The sequence below is a fragment of the Oryctolagus cuniculus genome, chromosome 9 (assembly GCF_964237555.1).
Source record: "Oryctolagus cuniculus chromosome 9, mOryCun1.1, whole genome shotgun sequence".
NCBI lineage: Eukaryota > Metazoa > Chordata > Mammalia > Lagomorpha > Leporidae > Oryctolagus > Oryctolagus cuniculus.
The window spans coordinates 102,928,783-102,946,092 of record NC_091440.1 but is presented as its reverse complement, the minus strand read 5'-3'; the positions used below and the strand labels follow the sequence as shown (position 1 = coordinate 102,946,092).

Genomic DNA, 17,310 nt, shown 5'->3' with positions numbered 1-17,310 from the left:
AAGAAACACAGTAGCCAGAGGCTGTGAAATGCATATAATTTCATGAGCGTGCGCAGTGGGGACGCCATCCTCGCAGAGGAAAAAGTTCCAGCCCCGTGCCCACAGCAGCGAGTCAGCCCAGTGTGGTTCGCGGGCATCTGTCTAGGCCAGCAGGGGCTGGCTGTGGCCCCTGGACCGAGATCTCTTCCTCTTTGCAGGTGGGGGCCGGTTGGCAGTGAGGGAAGGTGCGGTGGGAACCGGAGGCCCTTCAGCAGTGCCATTCTGAGTCTGGACGGCAGCCTTCTTCAAAGACTGCTCTTGCAAATGCTGCTTGAGCCTCTTGGCCCCTCTGGCCTTCCCAAGGGGCTGAGCGCCATCCTTGGGCTTGGAGAAGGTGGGCACGGCAGGTGTTTCTGTGTCCGTGCCCTTGGGAGGGGCGTTCTGCTTCAGGGTGGCGCCCTTCTTGGGGGTCTGCCGTTTACGTGCCGGTCGCTTGGGCTGCCCTCTCACCTCTGGCTCCCTGATCCCGTCAGCCTTCTCAGCTGGCTGACGGTTCTCCTTGAGCTTGGGGGAGGCCTGGGCCTTTGTGCCCGAAGGTGCAGCGGCCAGTTCTGCGCCTGCCCTTTTGGCGACGCCGTTGAGCTTCTGGAAAGAGGCCTTCTTGGGATGTTGCCGCTTCTGCGCCTGCTGCTTTGCCTTTGCAGCCCCTGCAGCCTTCGGGGCCGGCTGGCTGCTGCTCTCAGACCTGGGGGTGGCCTGACCCTTCAAGTCAGACAAGCCTAGGCCTGCAGGCGTGGTTGTGGCAGAATCTCCTGTGGTTAAAATCAAACAGATGGTTTGAGAAAACAGGCCACAGCGCTGAAAGATCACGATCACAGTGGAAGAAATAAGTAGAAGTTATGTATGAAAACCGGGAACTGCCGCCTCGCAGCCAAGTACTCCACACAATTAGGACAGTGCCCCAAGAGATTACCTAGATTCACGGAACTTACCATCACCTGGCCTCCTACGCAAGTGCTCTTTAAACCTGGTGTTAAGAAAAGGAATTGGTGCCATACTGTGGCACAGCAGGTTAGGCTGTCACCGGCAACACCAGCATCCCAAGTGAACACCAGTTTGAATGCCAGCTGCTCCACTTCCAATCCCACTCCCTGCTGCTGAGCCTGGGAAGACTGAGGAGGATGGGCCCAAGGGTTTGGGCTGACTGACATCCATGTGGGAGACCCCGGACCAAGCTCCTGCCTTTGGCTTGGCCCAGTCCCTGCCATTGCAGCCATCAGGGAGTTGAACCAGCAGATGGAAGATGTGTCTCATCTTCTAATTTTGCTTTTCAAATAAATTTTTTTTTTTTTTTTTACAGATAGAGTGGACAGTGAGAGAGAGAGACAGAGAGAGAAAGGTCTTCCTTTTGCCATTGGTTCACCCTCCAATGGCCGCCGCTGCAGCCGGCGCACCACGCTGATCCGATGGCAGGAGCCAGGATCCAGGTGCTTTTCCTGGTCTCCCATGGGGTGCAGGGCCCAAGCACCTGGGCCATCCTCCACTGCACTCCCTGGCCATAGCAGAGAGCTGGCCTGGAAGAGGGGCAACCGGGACAGAATCCGGCGCCCCAACCGGGACTAGAACCCAGTGTGCCGGTGCCGCAAGGCAGAAGATTAGCCTAGTGAGCCGCGGCGCCGGCTAATAAATGTTTTTAAAAGGGAGAAGGCTGGCCGGCGCCGCGGCTCACTAGGCTAATCTTCTGCCTTGCGGCACCGGCACACCGGGGTCTAGTCCCGGTCGGGGCGCCAGATTATGGCCACGGCGGCCATTGGAGGGTGAACCAATGGCAAAGGAAGACCTGTCTCTCTCTCACTGTCCACTCTGCCTGTCAAAAATTTTAAAAAAGGGGGAGAAGGTGGGGGAGGGGGAGAGGTAAATCACTGCCCATCTTTGGGTGGAAAGATTTTGAGGAAGCTGCGCCCCCTTGAGGACCGTAGATAGCAAGACACCCTTTTAGCAGGTGACTCCTAGGGGCTCCACAACAAACCGGAAGCACTGTTAAGTCAGACAACTCTTCATAGGGATTTTGATGAAATCCAGAAAAACAAAGGGGCACACCCACAATAACTAGAAACAAACTAGTAAGACACCAATGAAAACTGACATATTAAATATATACTTAAGTTATAGCAAATTTTGCAATTAAGATCCAGCTCTCTGCTATGGCCTGGGAAAGCAGCGAAGGATGACCCAAGTGCTTGGGCCCCTGAACCCATGTGGGAGAGCAGAAGAAGCTCCTGGCTTAGGATCGGCCCAGCTCCAGCAGTTGCAGCCATGTGGGGACTGAACCAGTGGATGGAAGACCTTTCTCCCTGTGTCTGTAACTCTACATCTCAAATAAATAAATAAAAATCTTAAAAATAAAAGGCTTTTTGCTCTGTGTTAACATTCAGATCTGACTTTTGTAAGGAGCATGATGTGAACAGGAAAACATCCACTCAAATGATGCAGTCTGGATTCAGAGCTGCTCTTCCTAGGGTTCTAGCCCAGCATGCAGCGCTCTCGCAAGCCTGTTTCTGAAGCCCCAGCCTGCCCCCCTTGAAAGCAGGGTCAGGCTCCTCAAGATGGCGGACCGCGCCATCAGCAATTAGTGAGATGGGCTTGGAGAGCGGCCGAGAGTTCTGCAGAGCCCTGTGCCAGCCAGTGCTGAGGCCGCTGGACCAGCAGAGGTGAATTACAGTAAGTCAGCACTGGGCCAAGAAGCGAGAGAAACCACAGCCTGCATTTGGATGCACTTAGCGCTGAAAGACTGCAGCTGCCTGGCAGAAGAGGGAACGGTCCCTTCCGAGCAGACCTCGAACCTGCTCAGGTGGGGCCTGGGCCGGAGCTGGGGTGAAGGAGCCTCTCCTAGAGTGCAGAGGATGGATGAGGAAGCTTAGCTGCTGCCCTCGCCTCCAACCCCACCGCAAAGCCTCTCGAAAGGCACTTACCTGGCTGGGGCTGGGGGACAGAGTTGGAAAATTTCTTGAACTTGGCAATAAAGAAGCCATCCATGTTGTGGGTGTGAGGGTAGAAGCGCCGGGTAGAACGCAGACTAGGATGGAAGCGCCTTTCCCGAAAGCGGGTAAAACCCTCCTGGCCAAAGTCTAGGCCTGTGGGCACCAGCCGCACGTTCCTCTTCTTCAGGGCGTAGTCTACCACCCACTCGTTCTCTTCCACCTGGGTATGTGGCGAGGACGAGACAAACGGAAAAAGCAGAGTTGAAGCTGAAGGGAGCTCTCAGGGCAAACGGCCTCCCCCGCTCACCTGCGGCAGTGCCTCACCATGACAGAACAGGTGCAGTAGACGAGGTAGCCGCCTGTCTTGGAGGCGGCGTTGACAGAATCGATAGCACTCAGCAGCAACTCCTTCTGAAGGTGGGCACAGCGTAGGATGTCCTTCTCGTCCTGTCCCAGAGACGGGGCCCCGCACGTCACGATTTCAAAAGGCAGCCTCGGGCGGGCAGGTGGGCCCCTGCCTCCCCGAGTGCTCCTCCACCTCCCGCCAACTGCCAGACCCAGCCACCCAGCTCACCTTGTTTGTCTTCACGGCCGGGTCTTTGGAGATGACCCCAGTGCCACTGCAGGGAGCGTCCAGCAGTACTCGGTCAAAACCCCCCACCACCTGGGGAAAGGGATAGGCCAGTCAGATGTTTTCTGCAACCTGCAATGCGCAGGAATTGCCTATGGGCAAATCTACCTGTTCTGGTATCAGGAAACAGGGAGGTAGCTAGAAGAGCCTCAGCAGAGACACGGGGTGGGGGCGGGGTCCCACCTTGGGGAAATGACGCCCATCGTGGTGGCTGATGATGGTGTTGGTGACTCCCAGCCGGTGCAGGTTGCCCACAACACTCTTGAGCCGCTCGGCGTTGGCATCATTGGCAAGGATCACACCCGTGTTCTTCATCAGTTGGGCTACAGACAGGAGTTCCACGGTGCTGAGCAGTCAGCACCCCCACACCCATCCTCCACCCCAGTCTCAGCCCTTCAGCCTGCTCCCCTCTGCCCACTGTGGAGGCGTGGCCTGACTGCCCCGGCCCTGGCGACCAGCAAGCCTCCCAGTGCGGTTTTCCCATTACGACTAAACATCCCTCTTGCCTCACAGACTCAAAGACTTCCCTGAGTGCTGACAACTCGTACAATGAGGACGAGTGCTTACTAAGGGCTGGGCTTGTCAGTTCGCCATCTTAATGCTCACAACCCAAGTATAACACAACAGCCAACCCGAGCGCAGCTACGCCCACCCCGCGTGTGGATGACGCGAGCCCACCAGAGGCCTGCCCGAGGTCAGACGGGTTGCGAGGGGCACTGGTTGACTCTCCTGTGCTCACCGCCGGGCTGGCTGCCCGTACACTGTGCTCTGGGACTCAGGCACCCGACCCCGCCTCTGGACAGCAGCGAGCCAGAGGCATCCCAGCCCCGCCTGCCCCTCGTACCTATGTAGCTGGTCTTCCCTCCTGGCGCACAACACATGTCGAGGATCCGCTCGTGTTCCTGGGGGGCGAGGGCCATGACAGGTAACATGCTGGAGGCCCCCTGAAGCATGTAGTGCCCTGCCAGGTACTCGGGGGTAGCACCTGTGGAGGGAGACCGTCCTGGGACAAGCTGGGACAAGGATGCGGGCAGAAGGGCGCAGGACAGGGAACACTTACCAATGGGCACTGAAGAATCATACACCACCAGCCCAGTCTTTGACCACTTGCCCAAGGGGTCCAGGTTAACCCCACGATTGATCAGCGCCTAGGGGCAGGAAGGACAGTAAGGAGAACAGGACTCACAAACATGGTCCTGGCGGCAGGTCCAGGGCACCCCTGCTCCCGGAGCACTCACTCCACAGAACTGGGCAGCCTGCCCCCCTCTCACTGTAACTTTCAAATAAATAAATCTTAAAAAACAAACAAACAAAAAAAAACACACATTTGTGTATGTGAATCTTCCGGGCAGGAATCAGTCTCCCCAGCTTCTCACTGACCTTCCTCCAATTCCCCTGGGAGGCACAGGCCTGCACCATCTCAGGAAGCAGAGGTTGGAGGGACAAGCCTCCCGGGATCGTGCCTAACCAAGACTGGCTCTGTCCTGAGACCCAACCTGTCCCACGGGACTGGGGGACCCTTGAACTAGCAGAAATCGGTCCTTCCCTGGAACAAGCAAACCTCAAAATCTCTCCCTCACCTGGGCCAGGTCTCGGCGGCGGGTTTTCAAGGTGTTGGTCCGGAGGGTGACGGGCCGAGGCACCTCATTGGCCTCTAAGAACTCCACCAGCTGGAGAGGCAAGAGAGCAGGGACAGTCAGGGTGGCCAGGTGGGGCTGACGCCCTCCTCACTCGGGGCGAGGCCGGGAGAAAATGACAGCGGCAGAGGCGCTGGCCGAGCAGCCCAGTACCTCAGACAGAGGGAAGAGGTCCATGAGCTTGCTAAGCAGAAAGTCCCCGTACGAGTAGTAAGTGGCCAGGTCCTTCCGAAGCCGGCTCAGGTACTCTGCCCGAGACCGACCTTCCTCCCGCTGGGCCCCAAAATCACGCAGTACGCCCACAATGTCCTGGATGCGCTTGTGAATTCGCTGCAGGTCTGGGGCCTGGGCATGTGGGCCCATTAAGGAACTGCTCCGTTGAGTCCTTGCCTGGGGTAACCCCCTCCCAATCACCCCCATCCCTCCACCCCCCCCCCCCCCCCCCCCGCCCTGGAAGGATATCCTGCTCCATCTGCCCATCAGGGGGCAGCACAAAGGGCTCTTCCTCATCCACATTGATCTGCAGGCTGGAGTCAGCTTCCTGCTCCTTCGTCGGACCTGATGCAGTGGCCATTTCTTCCTCTTCATCAGAATCTTCCTCACTCCACTGGCCCCTAGACGCAGGTCCAGGAACAGTGACTCACAGAGCCACACCGACATCTCCTCCCTCCTCATAACCTCCATCCCGAAGGCTTCCAAACTCACCCTGCAGCTTCCTGGGCCTTCTGCTTCCGAGCCATTTTTTCAATGGGCAGCAACTGAATAGAGAAAGTGGCTTGGGATGCCAGCCTGCCCTCCTGTCATCCCGCCCAGCACTTTTCCCTAAATGCAAACGTAACACTTGCTGGTAGAAGGAAACACCAGGGAACACTGGCACATGGGCCATCACTGTTAGAGCCCGGTGATGGATCAAGAGGGTGCACTACGTGTTCTGTCTGCTTTTGTGTGTTTCCTTTGTCCTTTCAGAAGCATCTGACACACAAACTCATGGAACCAACCACGCCCCTGGGAGCTGTTTTGCCTTATTTCCTTGCAGACTATGTATACTACTCTTTCATATACCTCAAATCGCACGCACCTGCACATTTTGTTTCTTGCTATCTTAAGCTACCAATTAGCTCACAAGCGTTTTCACAGACATTAATGGCCAACGTTATTCAGCATATGCCTGACTATCTCGGAAGTTCTCAGAATCTGGGGCACTGGATCCACGTGATGCCTGTGCACCTGATAACAGTACCTCCAGTTAACGGGGGTGTGGAAAGGAGAACAAAGGGGGATTTTCTCTTTTTAGTCCACACAACCCGCTATGGTTTTAACTTCTCTAACAACACACTCATGCTACCTGTGTAATAAGTAAATGCTTACATTAATTAAATAAACCCTTGCCTACATTTTGAGACATGTTTTCTTAGGGACCAATGCTGTGGCACAGTGGGTTAAGCCATCACCTGCAATCTGCGTGGGCACCCGTAGAGTCCTGGCTGCTTTACTTCCTACCCAGCTCTCTGCTATGGCCTGGGAAAGCAGAGGAAGATGGCCCAGCTGTTTGGGCCCTTGCACCCACGTGGGAGACCCAGATGAAGCTCGTGGCCATCTGGGAAGTGAACCAGTAGATGGTAGATCGATCTCTCTCCCTCTCTGCCTTTACCTCTTTGTAACTCTGCCTTTCAAATAAACAAACACACACATATTTTATGGAAACGTGGAGCAGCTATGTCCCCACCAGTGGGGCAGACGGGCGTCCAACCTCTAGGGGCGCTGTGGCCCAGCACGGTCAGCTGCCCCTTGTGCTGCTGGCAGCCCGTTTCAGAGCACCAGTTTGCATCCCAGCTGCTCCACTTCCAATCCAGCTCCCTGCTAATACACCTGGGAAGGCACTGGAGGATGGCCCAAGGGCTTGGGCCTCTGTACCCACATGGGAAACCCAGACAGAGTCCCAGGCTCCTGGCTTTGGCCTGGACCAGGCCTGGCTATTGCAGCCATTTGGGGAATGAACCAGCAAACAGAAGATCAATCTTTCTGTCTCCCCATCACACTCCCCCATGCTCTTTCAAATAAATCAATCTTTAAAAAAAAGAAAAAATTTGCAAGTGCACTGAGTGAGGAGGGAAAGCGGCAGGGAAACAGAGATGGAACAATCCCCTTCCTCAGTCAGGCGTACGCAGCCACAAGGGTCTACAAAGGAACTGAAAGGCAAGGATCCTTTACGAACACCCAGGGAGGCAACTCTCACCTCTTCATCTTCATCCTCTCCCTCGGAGCCGGAGTCGGCCCCGTAGTCGTCTATGACATCAGCATCACTGTCCTCTGAGTCCCAGAGGCCCCCCTGGTTCTCCACACCATCCTCTTCAGACTCTTCCTCCTCCTCTTCCTCATCGCTGCTGTGGGCTGGAGCTGGCCGCTTCTTGCCCCGAGCAGTGTCAAATGAAGGGGGGGCTCCCTTCTTAGCAGGAGTCTGCACGGCTCCTGCAGAGACCCCTGAGAGTTTGAAAGAACCTAAGACTCAGCCGCCTGCCCCACACCCCTGGGGCCTGCACTCGCTGCCCTTCGGAAATGCTCAGTGAGTTCCCTGGAACCCAGCCCCCACCTCCTGTGTTCACTGACCTTTGGGGAGCTTTCCGGGCAAGGACTTGGCCCCAGGAGGCTTATTTGTCTTGGGAGTTTCAGCAGAGCTCAACCTCCTCTTGGCTGCCCTGGAAAAACACAGCAGTGAGGTAGAAGGGACACACCTCCGGGCTCTGCCACATCCCCCAGGCGGAAACGCAGGAGTCCACGGTCAGCACTCTCCATTGACCCATCCCACCAGGCTTAAGACGAGCAGGACCCATTCAATCTTGGCAAATCTGGACCCCACACTTACCTCTTTCGGGCACGACTGGATAGTCTCTTGGAATTTTCGTCATCAGCTGAAATAAAAGAAGAGGCAGAAGAGATTATAGGAGAAGTGAAAACGAGAATTGGGAGCAGAAATAAAAGTGGGAAGAGAATTAGTATAGCCCTTAAAAACGAAGAGGTTGTTAACTTTTTTTTAGAAAGAATTTACTGTTTGAAAGGTGGAGTTACAGAGATTAAGAGAAAGAGACAATGTGCACGCAATTTTCTATCCACTGGTTCACTCCCCAAATGGCCACAATGGCCAGGGCTGGCCCAGACCAAAGCCAGGAGCTAGGACCTCCATCCAGGTTTCTCCGGTGAGTTACAGGGGCCCAAGCCTTTGGGCCACCTTCCACTGCTTTCTTAGGCACATTAGCAGGGAGCCGGACCGGAAGTGGAGCAGTTGGGTCTTGAAGTGGGATGCGCCGGTACAGCAAGCAGCAGCATCACCCACTGAGCCATAACAGCCCGGAGACTGAAGCTCTCACCACAGCTCCTCACTAGGGACTGAGCCCGGCACAGCTGCACTGCAGGCTGAGACGCTTGCACCCCACACTGGAGAGTCGGGGTTCAAGTCCTTGCTCTGCCCCCATCTAGGCTTCCTGCTAATGACACATCTAGAAGGCAGCAGGTCTCTGTCACCCATGTAGGAGACCTTGATTAAGTTCCTGGCTTCCAGCTTTGGCCTTAGCTGCAGCCACTGCAAGAATTTGGGGTGGGGGGTAAACCAGTAGGCAGAAGCAAGATCTCTCTCTGCTTCTCAAATATCTTTAAAAAGATGTAAGGAGACTGTTCAACAACTAAATCCAAAGTGGGCCTCCCCGCAGGCTTCAAGGAACAGCCTCATCACCAGTCTGACCACATGGATTCTCAAGTTTTCTTCCGCCCTTTCTTTCCCAAGTTCAATGCACTTCACTACTGCTGTTTTTCATGCATTCTCCAAGAAATAAAAGGTTTAAACATCACCCCAGTCATTTCATAACTGCAGGTGAGTCACTTAAAACTCTCAACATCCATCGCCTTCCCGGTGCCTCTCTTCCAGGACTTAGGAGGATGAAGCCCAGAGTTGCGCAGAGCACCTGGGACTTGCTAACAAGTCAATAAATCGCATCTTTCAGCCAATGCCCGACACCCGCTCCCCAGGCAGTCTCCCCCCCCACCTTCCTTTCTCAGCTCCATCCCTCCCACGGGGCAGCTCCGACTGGCCCGCCCCTTCCCCAACTTCCACTTGCTAATAGGTAACCTGCTTTCCAAAACCCAGATTCACGACAACTGTCACAACCCCTCGCTCGGCTACCCGAGTCCCCTCGCGTTCCACGCGCCCACGACAGCCTTTCGCTAGCACTCACCTCCCCGTCACTCACACACAGAGGGATCCACGGACGCTAAAACGGGGAAGCGGTTAACACGCAGAACGGCGAACAGACTAGACTGGGGGTTGGGGGGCCCACGCCCTTACCTGCAGGCAAGAAACGGAGGAGCTCCGTCTCCGCACCCTTCTGCTTTCGGGCCTTTCGGCCCGGCCCGCGCTTCGCCTTCTTTGTAGGGTCCAACTTGCGCCCCATGGTGCTGGAAAGAAGAGAAACGGGGAGGAGGTGGCGCTGCGAATATTGCAACGCGGATACGGGTTTCTATCCCGCTGGGAAACGTACCCCCGGCAGCCCGCTCGAGGCCGGCTAAGCCGCCCTGGCGTCCCGAGGGCCGGGGCCCGCGCTCCTCTCCCCACGCCCCGGTCCCGGTCCCGGTCGGCGGGCACCTGTTGCCTTCCGCCTCCCTCCAGGGCCACCCGCAGCCTCCGCTCACCCGAAAGCGGGCTCAGCGCGAGCACGGCGCTCCACGTGCACCCGGGGAACCCTCGCAGGCCTCGGTGCGCGGAAACGGCCCGCGCAGGCGCACGGGAAGCACCGCCCGCGGCCCCGCCTCTTCCGGTCCCTCCGGGCCCGGCCGCGCCGCCGGCTGAGGGCTGCCGGAGATGGAGGTACAACTGTTCTCGGCGTGCCTGACCGTCCCTCGCGGCCAGCTTCAGTCGGAAACGCTGGTGCGCGAATGCCGTCCCATGCTCTCGACTCCGGCACAACGGGTGCCCCAGGTCCCGCCTCCAGATAGTGAAATTCCCTGCCGCCTCTCCCGCATTCCCAAGCCTGTGGCTAGGAAACCCGCTTCCTGGGTGGCCCGAGCCCTGATCGCCCCGTCAGTCCACCCGACCCAGTGCCCATCCGGAGGGCGAGGGAGGCATCTTGCATCCTCGTCTCACACAGCTCAATCTCTGGGCTGCTATTATGGCTCATTGGGTCAAGCTGCAGCCTGTGCGCCGGCATCCCATGAGTTCCACTGCAAACCAGCACCGAGGTGCTGCTCAAACGTTCGGAACGGCTCCCCGCAAGCGCCTCGCCGGTTTTTGCTCGCCGCCCTACGAGGCGGCTGGTTTTTTTTTTTTTTTTTTTGACAGAGTGGACAGTGAGAGAGAGAGAAAGGTCTTCCTTTGCCGTTGGTTCACCCTCCAATGGCCGCCGCGGCCAGTGCGCTGCGGCCGGCGCACCGCGCTGATCCGATGGCAGGAGCCAGGTACTTATCCTGGTCTCCCATGGGGTGCAGGGCCCAAGCACTTGGGCCATCCTCCACTGCACTCCCGGGCCACAGCAGAGAGCTGGCCTGGAAGAGGGGCAACCGGGACAGAATCAGGCGCCCCGACCGGCAGTCTGAAGCCCGAAGTGGACTTCGGCGCAGCCACAGCGCCACCAGGCGGCGGTGCCGGGGACTGCGCGTCCGGAGGCACCCCGGGACGGTGCTGGGGGCTCCGGTCTCTTCTGGGAGGGGATGGGGGGATGGCTCGAAGCAGCCCTTAAATATCCGATGAGTTTCAGGGGGGCTCCTGCCTTTCACCTTCACCCAGCTGCGCCTACACCCACACTGAACCAGAGGACTAAAATACAAGGAAACTTTTATTTTCAATTTTGATCAAGAAATTTGTTGCGGTTTTTTATGCTTTTGGTTCTTTTTCCTTTTTTTTTTTTTCCACTTTATTTCACTCTAGCCGCACAGTGGCTGGAGCCGCTGGGTTCCTGGTATTAAAAAGATGCCAACAGAGGTAGCTGTGTCTCACCCAGGGGCCCGGCCCACTCTTGAATACCCCAAAAAGGAGAAAACACAAAATAAACCAGCAAAATAAAACCAAAAGGAGGAAGAAATTCAGATCATTTTCTTCAAGCCCGGCAGGAACCCACAACAGTTTGTGTGTAACAGACGTTACAGTGGGGGAAGCCAGGGTCCAGAAGGCCAGCCCGCCAGCTCCCTGCAGATGGCGCCGGCGCTACTGCTGCTGCTGCCCGAATCTCCAGCAGGAAGGGCACCACTGCCCCGCACTCCCTCCCCTCCCCAGTGCACGGGGGCTGTTCCTTTACAACATGGAAGATGGGCAGGAGGAAGGCGAGGGTCTCTCGGGCCCCCGGGGGAGAAGCCGGGACAAGAGGAAGTGAGGAAGGTCACTGCTCAGCGGTGGAGGTGGTGTCAGGCTGGCTCTTCATTGCTGCTGGGCTACCTGGAGGAGACAAGACAGGGGGTCAGAACTTCACAGGCCACAGGGACCCAGCCTGACAGCAAAGTTACAGCTTCAGAACGGGTCTGTGGGAAGCGCTGGCGTGGAGAACCAATGATCCCACCTGCTGTGGCGGAGGCTCCGGTGCCCGGTTGGCCAGGCGGCTGAGAATGTTACGCTCTGACATCTGTAACCTCACAGCCACAGGAGGAATCCGGGCAATGGTCGCTGGGAGTCGAGTCACATCGGCTTTCATGTCACTGAGCAGCTCTTCCAGCTGTTTGAGAACTGCAGAGGGAAAACGGGTTGAGCTGTGCTGGGCAAGAAAGATGCTCTGGGGCCGGTGCTATGATGGGGCAGGTCAAGTCGCCACCCACGACGCTGGCATCCCACATGGGCACCGGTTCAAGTCCCTGCTGCCCCACTTCCGATCCAGCTCCCTGCTAATGCGCCTGGGAAAGCAGCAGAGGCCAGCCCAGCATGGGAGACCTGGATGAATCTCTTGGGTCCTGGCTTCAGCCTTGGCTTTTGCAGCCATTTGGGAGATGGAAGATCTCTGTCTCTCCCTCTAAACTCTGCATTTCAAATAAATAATTTTTTAAAAAAAATGACCTCCCTGGCCGGTGCCACAGCTCACTAGGCTAATCCTCTGCCTGCGGTGCCGGCACACCGGGTTCTAGTGCCGGTTGGGGAGCCGGTTCTGTCCCAGTTGCTCCTCTTCCAGGCCAGCTCTCTGCTGTGGCCCAGGAAGGCAGTGGAGGATGGCCCGAGTGCTTAGGCCCTGCACCTGCATGGGTCCAGGAGAAGCACCTGGCTCCTGGCTTCAGATCAGCACAGTGCTGGCTGCAGAGGCCATTTGGGGGGTGAACCAAGGAAAGGAAGACCTTTCTCTGTCCTTCTAACTCTGCCTGTCAAAAAAAAAAAAAAAAAAAAAAAATCTCCCTTAGTGGACTAGCCCTCACACCCCCTGCTCGCGACTGTCTGCACTTCCTCCACTCGAGAGGAGTTTATTCCTGCTGTTTGCCTTCTGGATCTGTCCCCCACTTCCTTTATGACAGCTGCCTTTTCCTCACTTCACCCTCCACCTCCTCATGCTGTTTTACTTTAAATAGAAGCGAAGTTGGAAAGGGTCTAGAATCTGCAGCGATCTGAAGATGACATCCTAAGGTTCCCAAGTGACACTGGGTGTCTCTGTGCCACTCTGCACCTCAAGAACCTGAATGCACTAAGAGGCCAGCAGTGGCCGTCCTTGACTGCCTCTCAGACCTCAGCTTCCCAAGGAGGATGGCAAAGATCCTCGGTACGACCTGTGCTCCCAAAGGGCTCTGAAAAAGGCTTCCACACGCTCTGGGTCAAGGCTGAATGAGCAGGAGGCAGGGGAGCCACTGGCTACCTTTGTGCAGGACTGCATTGGCTGGCTTGTTTCCTGCCATGGACTCCTTGGACAAGTGCTGATGACTTTCCGCTAAACACTCCACTTCCGCAAAGCGAGTGTTCAGGGCCATGGAAGGGTGAGAAGGGTCCTCTGACATGTTCAGGTAGGCAGCTCGGCGTAGCTGTTCCTCAATCACCAAGGCTTGTTCCAAGAGCTGGACAGGGGATAAAGAGACAGAGTTGGAATGACACTTACTTTGCTCATTGTTAATGGACCCCCCAGCTCACCGCTTCCTGCAGGTAATGAGAACTTAGGAAGAACGTCATGGCTGGCTCCCCAACACCACTCCTCACACCCCAGCAGTTCAACATTGCACTGCCGCCTTCCTCCTGTTTGGAAGGACATGCTTTTAAAACCTTTACCTGTTGGGTTCTCTCTTAGACAAAAAGATTAAAAACACAGAGCTATTAATAATTCATGTTTGTTTTGAGGTTCCATGCACATTTTTTTACATAACTGATATCATACTAAATACATATCCACGTTATATTTTCAGAGTAAGCACCCAACTCCCTTTTACATTAACAACTCTTCAAAAACACACATAATGGTTACATGGTCATCCATCCTATGGATACACCTGTATCATTTAGGGTTTTTTACTTTATAAAAATATTTTTGGTTATCTCCATCTCAATACCATTCCTTCCACCCCCAAAAGGCAAACCTCCTGTAGATTTACTGTGACTTTTGCATGTGCTTTTGAAGATTGGGTGTTGTTTCATATGCACATATCTGATGATGTTTTTATGGGTATAAAATGCTTTTTAATATTTTCCTAATATTTTTAAAGGTCCCTTTGTGGTGTTAAGTGACATGCATTTTGTTGCCTCTGCTAACGTTCTATGATGTCAAGCCACATTTTACCTATCCACTTTCCCAATGTCAAACATTTAAACTGCCTCCAGGCAACCCCTCTCCCCCATCATACTGCAATGATACTCTTCCACCTGTTGCCTGATGGAGCCACGGGCAAGGTTCTTTAAAATATATTCCAGAGGCCAGCACTGTGGTACAGCCCACCATTTAAAATGCTGACACCTGCTCCACTTCGATCTAGCCCCCTGCTAAACAGCCAGGAAGGCAGCTCAAGTGCCTGGGCCCCTGCCACTACGTGGGAGACCTGGATGGAGTTTCTGGCTCCGGGTTTCAGCCTGACTCAGCTCCAATGCTTGTGGCCATTTGAGGAGCAAACCAGCAAATAGAAACTATCTCTCCCCTACCACCCACTACCTTTCAAATAAATAATTTTTCAAAATAAACAGGCAGAATATTGGTTCTTAACTTATGAGAATTATCTTAGAGTCAGTCTATGAGAAGCCAAGAAAAAGTATGGTATGAGAATGGGTTTTTGTTTCTTCCACAAGATCTGACTCTCTCTCTCCTTCTCTTTCTGTAACTCTGTCTTTCAAACAAATAAATCAGTCTTTAAAAAAATAAGGGGAGGCCGGCGCTGTGTTGCAGCAGGTTAACATCCTGGCCTGAAGCGTAGGCATCCCATAAGGGCGCTGGTTCGAGACCCGGCTGCTCCACTTCTGATCCAGCTCTCTGCTGTGGCCTGGGAAAGCAGTAGAAGATGGCTCAAATGCTTGGCCCTCCACACTCGTGTGAGAGACCTGGAAAAAGCTCCTGCTCCTGCTTTGGATTGGCGCAGCTCTGGCCGTTGCAGTCAACTCTCTCTCTGCCTCTCTCTCCCTCTCTGCGTCTCCTCTCTCTGCTTCTCCTCTCTGTGTAACTCTGACTTTCAAATAAATAAATAAATCTTTAGTCCCGGTTGGGGTGCCAGATTCTGTCCCGGTTGCTCCTCTTCCAGTCCAGCTCTCTGCTGTGGCCCAGGAAGGCAGTGGAGGATGGCTCAAGTGCTTGGGCCCTGCACCCGCATGGGAGACCTGGAGGAAGCTCCAGGCTCCTGGCTTCAGATCGGCACAGCTCCAGCCGTTGTGACCAACTGGGGAGTGAACCAGAGGATGGAAGGCCTCTCTCTCTTTCTGCTTCTCCTTCTCTAACTGACTTTAAAATAAATAAATCAATCTTAGAAAAATAAATAAGAAGCTGGCACTGTGATGTAGCGAGTAAAGCCACCGCCTGCAGTGCTGGCATCCCATACATGTGCAGGTTCGAGTCCTGGCTGCTCCACCTTTAATCCACTTCCCTGATAGCTTTGGAAAGCAGTGGAAGATGGACCAAGTCCCTGTACCCCGACACCCACATGGGAGACCTGGATGAAGCTCCTGGCTCCAGGCCTCAGTCTGGCTAAGCCCTGGCCATTGCAGCCATCTGGGGAATAAACCAGCAGATGCAAGACCTCTGTCTCTCCTTCTCTCTCTGTAACTCCGCCTTTCAAATAAATAAGTAAATCTAAGGGAGAAAAGAGATGCAGCTCCACTGGGGCCTAGTCATTCGCCCCAACAGTCTCCTTCACCAGCTGCCTCTTTATGCCCTAACCAGTGAGCATATTTCAGGTTCAGCCTTTGGCCCAAAGCTCTTCTGTTAGAACAGTCTCCCACAGTCTCTCCTCTGCCAGCGCCAGCCAGCACCTCTATGCAGCTGCTTCTCAAGCATGCATCTGGAGCACGGATGACTGGCCCCACTCACAGATGGTGCGGGAGCCAGTGGGAGACTACTGACTTGTAAGAAACACTGAACGATTTGTCTAAAACTGAACTTATCATTCTCTTCAAACCACTCCCTCTCCTCTAAAATGGCCATTTAGGGGCTGGCACTGTGGCATAGAGGGTAAAGCCACTACTTGCAGCACTGGCATCCCATATATGCACCAGTTAGCATCCTGGCTACTCCACTTCTAATCCAGCTCCTTGCTATTGTGGCTGGGAAAGCAGCAAAATATGGCCCAAGTACTTGGCCCTCTGCACCCACATGAGACCTGACAAAGTTCCTGCTCCTGGCTCTGGCCTGGGTCAGCACTGGCTGTTGTGGCCACTTGGGGAGTGAACCAGCGGATGAAGATCTCTCTTTCTGTGCTTCTCTATAACTCTGCCTTTTGAATAAATAAATCTTTTTTAAAAATAATAAAATAAAAATAAATTGATCATTTAACTTTCTGACTCAGGTTCAAAACACCAGTTATTTTTGGAGTCTCACTCCTTTGTACCTCAAATCCACGAAATCAGGAGTTGACAAACTATAGCTTGGGAGCCAAATCTGCCCCACTGTCAGTTTTGTAGGGCTCAAGAGATGACTCTGGGTTGCATATCTTTAAATGGTGGGAAGAAAGATGATTCCATGCCTTGTGAAAATTACATGAGGGCTGGCGTTGTGCAGTGGGTCACGGTGCTGCTTGTAGACATTAGCCGGCCATATGGGAGTTCTGGTTCCTACCTCGGCTGCTCCACTTCTGATCCAGCTCCCTGCTAATGTGCCTGGGAAAGCAGTGGAGGACGGCTCAAGTGCTTGGGTCCTGCCATCATGTGGGAGACCTGGATGGAGTTCTAGGCTCTTGGCTTTGGCCTGGCCCAGCCCCACCTGCTGCAGCCATTTGGGGAGTCAAAACAGCAGTTGAAAGATCTGACTTCCCCTCTTCTCTCTCTGTCACTCTGCCTTTCAAATAAATAAATAAATCTTTATAGAAAAAAAATTACATGAAATTCAAATTTTAGTGTCCATATACAAACTTTTACTGGGACACACTCGTACTGATTTGTCTGTGAAAATCACCCATAGCTAGTCACACAACGAGAGTTGAGTATTTGCAGTTTTAATTGTACATCCCACAAAACCTGGAAATATTTAGTATCTAGGCCTATTAATAGCAAAGTTTGCTAATCCATACAGTAAATCATTCAGTCTTATAAATTCTTCAGTGCTTTGTTTCCTGTAACCTTATCGTTTCATTCATTTCCCTACAACCAGCACAACAGCCCAGGCCCTTAACACCTCGTGAGTTCATCATCTCACGACCGCATTTCCACTTCCCTGGGTCCTACCAAAACTCAGCCCACCAATGGCTCAACCTCCAATGGCTGCCCATTAACTACAGGGCAAAGGCCAAGCTCTCATCTGCTGCCAACAACCTACCTACTGATTCCTAGCCCTTCCCCCTCTCTTTCCAACAACCTACCTCCCACTGTTAACATAAATGTTTTCTACAGCGCAGCTGGGCTATCCACTACTCACGAACACCTAAGCTTCCTGTCTCCACAGCTCTGTCCAAACTCATCCCTTTGCTTCCAACAGCCACCCATTTCTACCTAACAATCTCCAGCCCATTCCTCAAA

At 54.2% G+C, this 17,310-nt stretch overlaps 2 protein-coding genes across 23 annotated transcripts in view; both read right to left on the bottom strand.

Annotated features, from left to right (window-relative positions):
• Positions 1-19: 19 nt before the first annotated feature.
• NOP2 (NOP2 nucleolar protein) lies at positions 20-10,054 on the bottom strand. 6 transcript variants are annotated; one of them, XM_008259733.3, is made up of 16 exons: positions 9,909-10,054; positions 9,565-9,674; positions 8,092-8,137; positions 7,836-7,924; positions 7,465-7,709; positions 5,934-5,986; positions 5,691-5,842; positions 5,382-5,581; positions 5,172-5,261; positions 4,652-4,739; positions 4,436-4,576; positions 3,775-3,914; positions 3,535-3,624; positions 3,285-3,407; positions 2,952-3,180; positions 20-791 (listed from the first exon to the last, which is right to left on the bottom strand). In XM_008259733.3, exons 2-16 carry the CDS (start codon positions 9,668-9,670, stop codon positions 142-144), a joined length of 2,442 nt encoding a protein of 813 aa, XP_008257955.3. In that variant the 5' UTR covers positions 9,671-9,674; positions 9,909-10,054; the 3' UTR covers positions 20-141. The 6 variants fall into 6 exon arrangements, with proteins under 6 accessions (XP_008257955.3, XP_002712919.3, XP_051706147.2 ...); XM_002712873.4 differs by having other exon boundaries at positions 7,465-7,697; positions 9,909-10,030; XM_051850187.2 differs by having other exon boundaries at positions 9,862-9,979.
• A 975-nt stretch (positions 10,055-11,029) lies between these two features.
• The window catches only part of CHD4 (chromodomain helicase DNA binding protein 4), a 33,335-nt gene continuing 27,054 nt past the window's right edge, over positions 11,030-17,310 (bottom strand). For 9 of the 17 annotated variants that reach the window (XM_051850174.2, XM_051850177.2, XM_070049312.1 and 6 more), the window contains 3 exons: positions 13,034-13,229; positions 11,765-11,928; positions 11,030-11,643 (listed from right to left, as the gene is read on the bottom strand). In XM_051850174.2, the coding sequence (XP_051706134.1) occupies positions 11,626-11,643; positions 11,765-11,928; positions 13,034-13,229 (378 nt within the window). In that variant the 3' untranslated portion in view covers positions 11,030-11,625. Of the gene's footprint in view, positions 11,644-11,764; positions 11,929-13,030; positions 13,230-17,310 lie in introns of all 17 variants that reach the window. The other 8 variants (XM_051850176.2, XM_051850178.2, XM_051850182.2 and 5 more) reach the window with 1 other exon arrangement.